The sequence below is a fragment of the Vulpes vulpes genome, chromosome 1 (genome assembly GCF_048418805.1).
Source record: "Vulpes vulpes isolate BD-2025 chromosome 1, VulVul3, whole genome shotgun sequence".
Taxonomy (NCBI): domain Eukaryota; kingdom Metazoa; phylum Chordata; class Mammalia; order Carnivora; family Canidae; genus Vulpes; species Vulpes vulpes.
Window position 1 is genome coordinate 130,303,819 of NC_132780.1, and position 13,366 is coordinate 130,317,184.

Consider the following 13,366-nt stretch of genomic DNA (forward strand, 5'->3'; position numbering starts at 1 on the left):
CCGGTCAGGCCCACGGTGGACACGGGGCCCACGCGCCGCCCCCTGTCCAGGCCATACAGGTGCATCTTGTACTTGCGTCCCGGCTCCAGACCCCCAACGGTCACCTCACTCTCGTCACCCGGGACACGTACCACCTGGGGCCGCCCATCCCTGTCCTTGTACTGGACAGTGAAGGAGTCAAAGTGGCCCTGGGGGATGGTCCACGAGAGGCTCAGGGAGTCTGGGGAGGATCCCGTCACCGTCAGCTCCCCCAGGAGGGGCTCCTTGGGGGACTCTGGGGCCTCTGTGCTGGGTTCTGGGGGGCTGGGGGTCTCCTCCACCTCGGTGGGCGTTGGCGTCTCTTCTTCTGCAGCTGAGAAAGAGACACATGGCGAGGGTGAGGCAGGGTCCCCGGGAGACGTCCTCAGGTCTTAGAAGGATGGAGAAGCTGTGACCGGGTCTGGGGGCTCCCGATTCAGTTCAGTGAAGCCCATTCTCGGGGCTGGGTGGGCTTGCTCAGCCCACATCTCACAAACATGCTGGGAGCCTCCAGGGTCAACCAGGGGGAAGCCTGTCCAGCCAGCAGCACAGCTCACGGAGGTCCGCCCTTCTCTGCACGGGAGGACCCCCTCGGTCCTCAGGGAGCCCCAGCGGGGGAGCACCTTGAGCAGAAGGGCCTCCTGCACCCCACTCACCCATTACCTGAGAGAGGGGGGTCCTGCCACTGGCCCAACCCTGAGGCTTCCACTGGCTACTCACCTGTCACCCCAATGGCAGAGATGGGGCCCATGCGCTGGCCACCGTGGAAGCCATACAGGTTCATCTTGTACTTGTGGTCTGGCTCCAGGCCTGAGATGGTGACCCCGTCTTCATGCCCTGGCACCCTCACCGCCTTGGGCTGCCCATCCCCATTCTTGTACTGGACCAGGAAGTGGTCAAACTGGCCCTCGGGGATGGTCCAGGACAGGTGCAGGGAGTTGGGGGTGGCTTTGGTCACTGCCAGCTCCCCCAGGTGTGGCTTGATGGGAGGCTCAGAGGACATGGTGGATGGGGCTTGGGTGGTCACAGCTTCATATTCTGGAGGGGACAGAGACATACAGGGACAGATGAGGATGTGCAGGTCAGCCTCTAAGTAGGTGTCTACAAAAATAAGATCATAAGGAGCAGAGCATTGCCACCCACGGTGGCTCTAACTCATCCACTCTTCCCTTAATGTCCCAGGTTCCAGTGTTGGCCTTCTGGGCACATATCCTCAGCTTGCCCTGCCCTCACCTGCCCTTCCCCTGCCCACTGCTCTCTTCAGTACCCACCTCCCCTGCATCCTGGGCCCTAGACCTCCCTTCACTAGGGTCTCCTTGGCATCTCACTCCCTTTGGCTCATGTGTTTGCTCAGACCCCAAACACCTCACCCTTCCCCAGCCAGGACGCTGGAGGCTTCCTGGATCTGTCTGCGTCCCCAGCTGCCATCAGACTCAGAGTGTCCAACCCACTCCTAAGTGCCTCCTGAGCTCCCCATACCTGTAGCCCCACTAGCCTGCCTTGGGGCCCATCCCAGTGCTGTCGCCTGCCACCTGGGTCACCACCTGCCCCCTGAGCTCCCTGCCTCCCTGCTCTCCTTGCCCACCCGTTCCTCACAGGAGGCCAGGATGAGCCCTTCAGTGCACATGGGACAGCACTGGGCTCAGCTTAACATTGCAACAACCGTCTCTATCCCCAGGAGGAGTCCCTGCCTTCTGAACTGCTCCTACTGCTCTACCCCTGTCTCAGGACTCCTTCCCCCACTCAGAGGATCTCACACAAAATCCTCCCAGTCCCTCTCAGGGGCCACCATGATCCTAGTTTCCAGGCCTTGGCACCGGCTGTGACGTGGATCTGACTCTAACGCTGTCACCAAGCTAACACCTTCCCACCTTGGGTCCCAGCTGTCCTGTGGGTACCCGGCAGGCTGGCTCAAGCGTGCTGCACGGTCCTGGCCCGGTCCCAGGACCTCCTGCCACACACACACACACACACACACACACACACACACACACACAAACACACACACACACACACACACCTCTTTGCCTGATGGCTGGTTCGCAGCCTGTCTCCCCATGCCCGGGAGCCTCAGTATAATAAGAACTTTCTCTCTGCCATGATCAGGTTCACTCCAGTGAACTCCAGTCATGACCTTGAGATCATGACCCGAGCCGAAATCCAGAGCTGGAAGCTTAACCCACTGAGCCACCCGGACTCCTCTTAAATAGTCTTTTTAAAAAGAGTAACACACTAAACATGAAGCCACGAGGTACGGGATGAAGTATAGAGCATCTGGGTTGAGTTTACCAATACAGCAATAATATATCCATACAACGGAATGCTCTTTGGGCATAAAGGAAATTAGATAGGGGTGGGACAACCCTGTAAATAGACTAAAAATCATTACGCTGTATACTTAAAGCAGGTGAACTTTGAGGTATGTAAATTATATCCCAGTAAAGCTGTGAATGAAGAATACATTCCAGTGGGGGGAAGGCAAGGGGTGGGCGGGGTGCAGAGGAGCCAGACTGGCCAGGAGTTAATACTAGGCTGCAACAGGGCAATGGACACACGGGAGCTCCTTATGCTCTTCCTTCTCTTTGTGTGTGTCCAATCTTACATATTAGGTATTTGTTGAGTGGATGAATTAATATTTCATGGCATTTCCCAACCACGCATACACACACACACACACACACACACACACACACACACACACAAGATCTTTCCAGGGTTCCCAGGCAAAACAGAAAGCCACACAAGGGTCAGTGGATCTCTGCCTCGAAGGCTTCCACCCCACATGCCTCTTGGGCACATGCCTGGCATGTCCCTGGCCTTCGGCTTCCACCCCACATCGCACCTGTCCTGACATGTTACTGGGTGGAGGGCAGGTTAGGTGAGGCTTTAGGTTCCTGGATTTCCAGTGGAGGACACTCTGAAGGCTCCACCAATGAGACTTTACCCAGCCCAACCCTGAAGGTCCCCGCTGTCACTCACCGGTCAGGCCCACGGTGGACACGGGGCCCACGCGCCGCCCCCTGTCCAGGCCATACAGGTGCATCTTGTACTTGCGTCCCGGCTCCAGACCCCCAACGGTCACCTCACTCTCATCGCCCGGGACACGTACCACCTGGGGCCGCCCATCCCTGTCCTTGTACTGGACAGTGAAGGAGTCAAAGTGGCCCTGGGGGACGGTCCAGGAGAGGCTCAGGGAGTCTGGGGAGGATCCCGTTACCGTCAGCTCCCCAAGGAGGGGCTCCTTGGGGGGCTCTGGGGCCTCTGTGCTGGGTTCTGTGGGGCTGGGGGTCTCCTCCACCTCATCCTGGGGGCCTGAGAGAAGACACAGGGATGGTGGCTTCATTGTCAAGTACTGCTCATGTCAATAGGGACAACACAGTGCAAGCAGCAGACTCTTCCAGCTTTCAACAGAAGCTGGAGAACCTCGGGGTAGGCAACTGGTAATTAATTGATGGAGAGTGCTAGACAGGCCCCAATCCCCTTCATACTGGACTGGCCAGGACCATAAACATTCAAGAAGGCAATTCAGTCATGTGGGTAGAAGCCAAAATACATCTCATGTCCTTTGACCCAAATCCCATTTGGGCAGCCATCCTACAAAAATTATGAAAAAGTTGGAAAAAGTTGTACCATGGGAGTCCCTTATGGGATCATCCATAACAGCAGAATGTGTCAGCAATCGAAATGACCCAGGGATGATGATTAATTTTGTTATGGCACTTTTACCACATAGCATCAAATAACCATTAAGATGATGATTAATGCAGGTTGTACAGCCACAGAATAGACCCTCACAATGTAAGTTATGTACAAAAACAAAGGAAGAGCCAGGAATTACGTGTACACTCTGCTTTTGAAAACATACAGGGAGAGGATGTGTTTTGGACATTATTATTAATGGCAGTTTTTGGGTCAAAAGGTATTCTGATGGCAGATTTTTCCTCCTATTTTTCAAATATTGCTTAATGTTGATATTCATTTCACTAGAATAATGTGGACTTAGAAAGAAATCCTGGAATATAAAAATTAATAATTTGGTGGGGGCTGTGGGGAAGTGCCATGCGTTCCTTACACTGCCCTCCTTACTTTGTGTGTGCTTGTGATTTGTGTGACAGGTCATAAAATTGAACAGTGGATAACAGTTTTCCTTTCAGTTGGCAGCTGTTCTAACATCTATTATCTGATCATTCCCCCGTCCTCCTCCTCCTGCCACACTCCTGTGAACATATGTAGAAAAAAGAGGCCCATCCCCCAGGAGTCAGAGGGGCTGTGTGAAATTGGTTCTCTGTGTGAAGTATCTTCAGGAGAGGAGAAGGAACCTCATAGAGCCTCTCACTTAGTCTCGTAGAGGCGGTGAGCCCCACCCCTACAGAAGGCTCTCTCCAGGGTGCTGGGCTCTCCCTCATGGCACACAGAGAAACTCTGTTCTCATGGGGCATCAGAATCGAGCTGACACTGAATAGAGAACCCAGAAATGGCCTTCAACTCTATGGTCAAATAATGTTTGACAAAGCAGGAAAAAATATCCACTGGAACAAAGACAGTCTCTTCAATAAACAGTGTTGGGAAAATTGGACAGCCACATGCAGAAGAATGAAACTGGACCCCTTCTTACATCAGACACAAAAATAGACTCAAAATGAATGAAAGATCTAAGTGTGAGACAGGAATCCATCAAAACCCTAGAGGAGAACACAAGTAGCAACCTCTTCAACCTTGGCTGCAGCAGCTTCTTGCTAGACACATCTCCAAAGGCAAGGGAAACAAAGGCAAAAATGAGCTACTGGGACTTCATCAAGATAAAAACCTTTTGCACAGCAAAGGAAACAGTTGACAAAAATCAAAAGACAACTGACAGAATGGGAGAAGATATTTGCAAATGTCTTATCAGATAAAGGGCTAGTACCAAAAATCTATAAAGAACTTATCAAACTCAACCCCCAAAGAACAAATAACCCAATCAAGAAATGGGCAGAAGACACGACAGACATTTCTCCAAAGAAGACCTACACATAGGGATCCCTGGGTGGCGCAGCGGTTTGGCGCCTGCCTTTGGCCCAGGGCGCGATCCTGGAGACCCAGGATCGAATCCCACGTCAGGCTCCCAGTACATGGAGCCTGCTTCTCCCTCTGCCTGTGTCTCTGCCTCTCTCTCTCTCTCTGTGTGACTATCATAAATAAAAATAAAAATTAAAAAAAAGAAGACCTACACATAAATAATAATAAATTTAAAAATTAATTTAATTTAATTTAATTAAAAAAAAGAAGACCTACACATGGCCAACAGACACATGAAAAAATGCTCCACATCCCCTCTGCCTGTGTCTCTGCCTCTCTGTCTCTCTGTGTCTCTCATGAATAAATAAATAAAATCTTTAAAAAAAAAAAGGGACACTAGGCTGGCTCAATGGTTTAGCACCTCGCTTTGGCCCAGGGCATGATCCCTGGGTCCCGGGATAGAGTCCCACATCGGGCTACCTGCACGGAGCCTGCTTCTCCCTCTGCCTGTGTCTCTGCCTCTCTCTCTGTGTTTCTCATGAATAAATAAAATCTTTTTTTAAAAAAAAAAGAAAAAGAAAAATGCTCCACATCACTCGCCATCAGGGAAGTACAAATCAAAACCACTATGAGGTACCACTTCACACCAGTGAGAATGGCAATAACTAACAAAACGGGAAACAAATGTTGGTGAGCTTGTGGAGAAAGGGGAACCGTCTTACACTGTTGATAGGAATGCAAACTGGTTTAGCCACTCTGGAAAACACGGTGGAACTTCCTCAAGAAACCAAAAGTAGAGCTACCTGTGATCTAGCAATTGTACTAATAGGTATTTATCCAAAGATACAAACATAATGGAGTGAAGGGGTATCTGCACCCCAATGTTTATAGCAGCAATGTCCACATTAGCCAAAGTATAGAAAGAGCCTAGGTGTCCACTGACAGATGAATGGATAAAGAAGATGTGAGATATACATACATACATACATACATATATGTATACACACACACAATGGAATATTACTCAGCCATCAGAAAGAGTGAAATCTTACCATTTGCAATGATGTGGTTGGAACTAGAGGGTGTTATGCTAAGGGAAATAAGTCCGTCAGAGAAAGACAATTATATGATTTCACTCATATGTGGAATTTAAGAAACAAGACAGATGAACATATGTGAAGAGAAGGAAAAATAAAATAAGATAAAAACAGAGAGGGAGACAAACCATAAGAGATGTCGAACTATAGGAAACAAAGTGAGGGTTCCTGGAGGGGAGGTGGGTGGGGGATGGGGTAACCAGGTGATGGGCATTAAGGAGGGCGTGTGATGTAAAGAGATCTGGGTGTTATATGAAACTGATGAATTGTTAAACTCTACCCTTGAAACTAATTTAAAAAGAGAGAGAGAGAGAGAGAGAGAGAGAGAATCCGGCTGACCCTGACTGAGAAAAACCATCCTGACTCTCCTTTTTAGAATTTAATTCGCCTTGGGATTTTGCCTCCGTAATTCCTTAGGGACTAGAAATTATGACTTTTTCAGAATTAAATATGAAATAAATTGCAAGAGCAATGGGGGAAAATATTGAAGGGGTGCAAGGGAGGAGAAGATGTTATATTTAAAACAAATAATTCCTGATTATAAAAGAAATGTTCACCATTTAAGAAATTTTGGAACAACACAGAATAGAATAAAACAAAAATGGCTGGAACATTCTATCCTGTCCTACAAACCATGCATCCTGTAAGATGTGTTTCTTTCCAATTTTCTTGCCATGCATGTTATTTTCCAGTGGTTATGATTAGCATCCTTACAAAATTTGGAGACTCCTTTTTGATTGTAATATTATCAAGTAAATTGTCTTATGTTAAAACATTTTGGTGATGGCAAAAAACTCATAGATGTTGCTTAAATATTTAATCATCCCATTGTGGTTGGAAGTTGTCCTCTTTCTTTCCTTCTTGTGTGTGTGTGTGTGTGTGTGTGTGCGCACGCGCGCTTGGCCAGTGCTTGACACATTTCTCTTGTAGAGACACCTAGTAGCTGATCATCAGAAGGAGGTTATGCTAATGTGTATGATGAGGCTTCAGGTTAGCAAATACCAAACTCCTAGGCACAGGCCACAGTTCAGGGCCGTGGAAGAAATGGCATGAAATGGGGAGCCGAGGTGTGGATTCTTAGGGACTAGCAAAAGAACAGAACAGTCATCTGTGTTACCCATGAAAAAAGGTAGTTCTCCCTGAAGATCTCTGATCCATGCCCCCTCACTCACCGGTCAGGCCTATAGTGGATACAGGGCCCACGCGCCGCCCCCTGTCCAGGCCATACAGGTGCATCTTGTACTTGCGTCCCGGCTCCAGACCCCCAACGGTCACCTCACTCTTGTCACCCGGGACACGTATCACCTGGGGCCGCCCATCCCTGTCCTTGTACTGGACAGTGAAGGAGTCAAAGTGGCCCTGGGGGACAGTCCAGGAGAGGCTCAGGGAGTCTGGAGAGGATCCCGTCACCGTCAGCTCCCCCAGGAGGGGCTCCTTGGGGGGCTCTGGGGCCTCTGTGCTGGGTTCTGGGGGGCTGGGGGTCTCCTCCACCTCGGTGGGGGTTGGCGTCTCTTCTTCTGCAGCTGAGAAAGAGACACATGGCGAGGGTGAGGCAGGGTCCCCGGGAGACGTCCTCAGGTCTTAGAAGGATGGAGAAGCTGTGACCAGGTCTGGGGGCTCCCGATTCAGTTCAGTGAAGCCCATTCTCGGGGCTGGGTGGGCTTGCTCAGCCCACATCTCACAAACATGCTGGGAGCCTCCAGGGTCAGCCATGGGGAAGCCTGTCCAGCCAGCAGCACAGCTCACGGAGGTCCGCCCTTCTCTGCACGGGAGGACCCTCTCGGTCCTCAGGGAGCCCCAGCGGGGGAGCACCTTGAGCAGAAGGGCCTCCTGCACCCCACTCACCCATTACCTGAGAGAGGGGGGTCCTGCCACTGGCCCAGCCCTGAGGCTTCCACTGGCTACTCACCTGTCACCCCAATGGCAGAGATGGGGCCCATGCGCTGGCCACTGTGGAAGCCATACAGGTTCATCTTGTACTTGTGGTCTGGCTCCAGGCCTGAGATGGTGACCCCGTCTTCATGCCCTGGCACCCTCACCGCCTTGGGCTGCCCATCCCCATTCTTGTACTGGACCAGGAAGTGGTCAAACTGGCCCTCGGGGATGGTCCAGGACAGGTGCAGGGAGTTGGGGGTGGCTTTGGTCACTGCCAGCTCCCCCAGGTGTAGCTTGATGGGAGGCTTGGGAGTCGTGGTGGGTGGGTCTGTGGGGGCTGGTATTTCATGGTCCTTTCCTGGGGCTGGATGGGGATACAAAGAGAATTTTTGGATGTGCTTCATGGGCCTCCTTCTAATAAAAGATGTTTAGATGTCTCCCAGACACACCAAGGCCCTCCAGCCTGGATGCCAGCTTCCCAGGGTTAAGACGTCATTTCCCTGGTTTGAATGTTCAGTTACCAAGGAACGGACCACACTCTTGTGGTGCCATCATGATGGGAGGCCGGGACTGCCATGATGCTCAATACATGCATTCATGCACTGAGCCCTTGGGAGCCACAGAGCATATCTGCATAGAGAGACAGAGCTAAGGGTTTCTAACACCACCAAGCATACCAGGCAAGTCACATCAGGAGGTACATGTATTCAGGTTTGGATAGTCTACTTTGTGAATATTTTCCTTTAATACCTCCTTGTGTTTAGAAGGCTTCTGAGCATTTTTTTAGAGACAAATTTAGCTTTAACAGTTGAGGCCAAAGAGATGAGACACAGGAGATCAACTCTGCACCTGGGTGGTTTGGGGCTTATATTTGCTCTCTCCGTAATTTATGGCATGGATGACTTCTCACACCCCAGGTCTCTTTCAGCTTTTCTGTTCTGCTTAGGGTTTCATTCTTCCTTCATAGCTGAATTATGAAATCATTTTGTTTCCTATCTGCTCTGTTTGGGAAGCAGGTCTTAAGCATCAGGGGGTAATAGCTCCAAAAGAACTTAACAAAAGCAATGAACAGCCCTGTTAGCATGTAATGAATGAAGGGAAGGTGCCTTAGGAAGTTGCAGATACAACGAATACTAACTGTTGAAGTAACAGCATCCGTGGTAGCAGGATTCAGTGTTCATTTAGCATAAATAAGGATCAGTTTGGGAGTTGAACACATACAATTTTACCCATTGAAATCAGTAATTATGAGAATTCATCCTAAGAGTTCAGAAATTAATTTTCTTCCTCTTCCTTCTTTACAGATGAAGAAAGGGACGCACAGAGAGGTTGAGTAACTCTCCTGGGGTCATACAGCTCAAATGGGCTGAGGCTAGGGTTAACCCCAGGTCTGTCTGAGTCTGTTACTTCTCTGGTTCCCTGCCTCTTCAAGGACCAAAAAGCCTGTGTGTGTGGTCACCTGACTGGCTAGAACACGTGGCTCTTGGTCTTGGGGTTGTGAGTTCCAGGCCCATGTTGGGAATAGAGATTTAAAAAAAAAAAAAGAAGAAAGAAAGCCTGTGTGTAAAAGGTAAGATGGCTGGGGCAACACTGAAGGCTTGGGATAGACATAAGCAGAACTGATCTCAGGAACTCGGGAGGCTCAGTCTCAGGGACAGTGGGGCAAAAACACCTGAATACTGACATGAAAGAGAAACTGACTCCAGCTGGAGCAGGGCTCAGTGTCCTACTGCATACTCACCAGTTAAACCAACAGCTGAGACAGGGCCCACACGCTGGCTGTGGTGGAAGCCATACAGGTTCATCTTATACTTGTGGCCTGGCTCCAGGCCTGAGATGGTGACTCTGTCCTCATGCCCTGGCACCCTCACTGCCTTGGAATGCCCATCCCCATTCTTGTACTGGATCAGGAAGTGATCAAACTGGCCCTTGGGGACAGTCCAGGACAGGTGCAGGGAGTCAGGGGTGGTGTCCATCACGGTCAGCTCTCCCAGGTGTGGCTTCAGAAGGGTGCTGGTAAGGGGCTCCCCTTCAGGGTCTGGGGATAGATGCAAACAGAACTTTTCCTGTCGCTGGAAGAAGTAGTTGAGGCCTTGGCTCTCCTGGATTCAGACCAGAAGGTGGGCCAGCTCTGTAGACCTAACTTATGATCCATTTCTGCTTATTATCAACATTTTTTTGTGGCCTCCTCAGGTCTGTCAAACTTACCAGGCAGCCTCCTGCCTCAGGGCCTTTGCACTGATTATTCCCTTTGCATGAATGTTCTGACCCTGGATGCCTGCATGGCTCATGTCCACACTTCTTTAGGTTCATTGTTTAAATGTCATCTCTTCAGGGCCAATCTTGACCACCCTATTTAAAATGCATTTTCTCCCAACTTAAACGTATTCTCCTTTTTTTGGACCTGACCCCAGCAACAGATTACAAAACAACACTTAAGAGACAATCAGGAAACTAACATTACCTACATACTTAACGATACTAATGAATGATTCTAAAAAAAAAAAAAAAAAAAAACCTCGATCCTGGGTTTCCAGGATCAGGCCCTGGGCTGGAGGCTGCCTGGTAAGATGCTCAACTGCTGAGCCACCCAGGGATCCCTGATTGTTCATTTTTAAAGGCAAAATGGGGCAGCCTGGGGGGCTCATGGGTTTAGCACCACCTTCAGCCCAGGGTGTAATCCTGGAGACCGGGGACTGAGTCCCACATTGGGCCCCCTGCATGGAGCCTGCTTCTCCCTCTGCCTGTGTCTGTGCCTCTCTCTCTCTCTCTCTCTCTGTGTCTCTCATAAATAAATAAAAAAAATCTTTTTAAAAAAGGAATGCCTGGGTGGCTCAGCCGTTGAGCATCTGCTTGGGCCCAGATTTTTAGACTAAAAATCATTACGCTGTATACTTAAAGCAGGTGAACTTTGAGGTATGTAAATTATATCCCAGTAAAGCTGTGAATGAAGAATACATTCCAGTGGGGGGAAGGCAAGGGGTGGGCGGGGTGCAGAGGAGCCAGACTGGCCAGGAGTTAATACTAGGCTGCAACAGGGCAATGGACACACGGGAGCTCCTTATGCTCTTCCTTCTCTTTGTGTGTGTCCAATCTTACATATTAGGTATTTGTTGAGTGGATGAATTAATATTTCATGGCATTTCCCAACCACGCATACACACACACACACACACACACACAAGATCTTTCCAGGGTTCCCAGGCAAAACAGAAAGCCACACAAGGGTCAGTGGATCACTGCCTCGAAGGCTTCCACCCCACATGCCTCTCGGGCACATGCCTGGCATGTCCCTGGCCTTCGGCTTCCACACCACATCGCATCTGTCCTGACATGTTACTGGGTGGAGGGCAGGTTAGGTGGGGCTTTAGGTTCCTGGATTTCCAGTGGAGGACACTCGGAAGGCTCCACCAGTGAGACTTTACCCAGCCCAACCCTGAAGGTCCCCGCCGTCACTCACCGGTCAGGCCCACGGTGGACACAGGGCCCACGCGCCGCCCCCTGTCCAGGCCATACAGGTGCATCTTGTACTTGCGTCCCGGCTCCAGACCCCCAACGGTCACCTCACTCTCGTCACCCGGGACACGTACCACCTGGGGCCGCCCATCCCTGTCCTTGTACTGGACAGTGAAGGAGTCAAAGTGGCCCTGGGGGATGGTCCAGGAGAGGCTCAGGGAGTCTGGGGAGGATCCCGTCACCGTCAGCTCCCCCAGGAGGGGCTCCTTGGGGGGCTCTGGGGCCTCTGTGCTGGGTTCTGGGGGGCTGGGGGTCTCCTCCACCTCGGTGGGGGTTGGCGTCTCTTCTTCTGCAGCTGAGAAAGAGACACATGGCGAGGGTGAGGCAGGGTCCCCGGGAGACATCCTCAGGTCTTAGGAGAAGGATGGAGAAGCTGTGACCGGGTCTGGGGGCTCCCGATTCAGTTCAGTGAAGCCCATTCTCGGGGCTGGGTGGGCTTGCTCAGCCCACATCTCACAAACATGCTGGGAGCCTCCAGGGTCAACCAGGGGGAAGCCTGTCCAGCCAGCAGCACAGCTCACGGAGGTCCGCCCTTCTCTGCACGGGAGGACCCCCTCGGTCCTCAGGGAGCCCCAGCGGGGGAGCACCTTGAGCAGAAGGGCCTCCTGCACCCCACTCACCCATTACCTGAGAGAGGGGGGTCCTGCCACTGGCCCAACCCTGAGGCTTCCACTGGCTACTCACCTGTCACCCCAATGGCAGAGATGGGGCCCATGCGCTGGCCACCGTGGAAGCCATACAGGTTCATCTTGTACTTGTGGTCTGGCTCCAGGCCTGAGATGGTGACCCCGTCTTCATGCCCTGGCACCCTCACCGCCTTGGGCTGCCCATCCCCATTCTTGTACTGGACCAGGAAGTGGTCAAACTGGCCCTCGGGGATGGTCCAGGACAGGTGCAGGGAGTTGGGGGTGGCTTTGGTCACTGCCAGCTCCCCCAGGTGTAGCTTGATGGGAGGCTCAGAGGACATGGTGGATGGGGCTTGGGTGGTCACAGCTTCATATTCTGGAGGGGACAGAGACATACAGGGACAGATGAGGATGTGCAGGTCAGCCTCTAAGTAGGTGTCTACAAAAATAAGATCATAAGGAGCAGAGCATTGCCACCCACGGTGGCTCTAACTCATCCACTCTTCCCTTAATGTCCCAGGTTCCAGTGTTGGCCTTCTGGGCACATATCCTCAGCTTGCCCTGCCCTCACCTGCCCTTCCCCTGCCCACTGCTCTCTTCAGTACCCACCTCCCCTGCATCCTGGGCCCTAGACCTCCCTTCACTAGGGTCTCCTTGGCATCTCACTCCCTTTGGCTCATGTGTTTGCTCAGACCCCAAACACCTCACCCTTCCCCAGCCAGGACGCTGGAGGCTTCCTGGATCTGTCTGCGTCCCCAGCTGCCATCAGACTCAGAGTGTCCAACCCACTCCTAAGTGCCTCCTGAGCTCCCCATACCTGTAGCCCCACCAGCCTGCCTTGGGGCCCATCCCAGTGCTGTCGCCTGCCACCTGGGTCACCACCTGCCCCCTGAGCTCCCTGCCTCCCTGCTCTCCTTGCCCACCCGTTCCTCACAGGAGGCCAGGATGAGCCCTTCAGTGCACATGGGACGGCACTGGGCTCAGCTTAACATTGCAACAACCGTCTCTATCCCCAGGAGGAGTCCCTGCCTTCTGAACTGCTCCTACTGCTCTACCCCTGTCTCAGGACTCCTTCCCCCACTCAGAGGATCTCACACAAAATCCTCCCAGTCCCTCTCAGGGGCCACCATGATCCTAGTTTCCAGGCCTTGGCACCGGCTGTGACGTGGATCTGACTCTAACGCTGTCACCAAGCTAACACCTTCCCACCTTGGGTCCCAGCTGTCCTGTGGGTAC

At 51.7% G+C, this 13,366-nt stretch overlaps 1 protein-coding gene across 16 annotated transcripts in view; it reads right to left on the minus strand.

Moving 5' to 3' along the window:
• The window catches only part of TNXB (tenascin XB), a 57,171-nt gene that overhangs the window by 8,056 nt on the left and 35,749 nt on the right, over positions 1-13,366 (minus strand). For 7 of the 16 annotated variants that reach the window (XM_072728670.1, XM_072728672.1, XM_072728648.1 and 4 more), the window contains 8 exons: positions 12,189-12,506; positions 11,449-11,799; positions 9,730-10,026; positions 8,023-8,352; positions 7,286-7,636; positions 2,998-3,330; positions 739-1,056; positions 2-352 (listed from right to left, as the gene is read on the minus strand). In XM_072728670.1, coding sequence (XP_072584771.1) covers positions 2-352; positions 739-1,056; positions 2,998-3,330; positions 7,286-7,636; positions 8,023-8,352; positions 9,730-10,026; positions 11,449-11,799; positions 12,189-12,506 — 2,649 coding nt within the window. The remainder of the gene's footprint in view (position 1; positions 353-738; positions 1,057-2,997; positions 3,331-7,285; positions 7,637-8,022; positions 8,353-9,729; positions 10,027-11,448; positions 11,800-12,188; positions 12,507-13,366) is intronic. The other 9 variants (XM_072728726.1, XM_072728709.1, XM_072728677.1 and 6 more) reach the window with 5 other exon arrangements.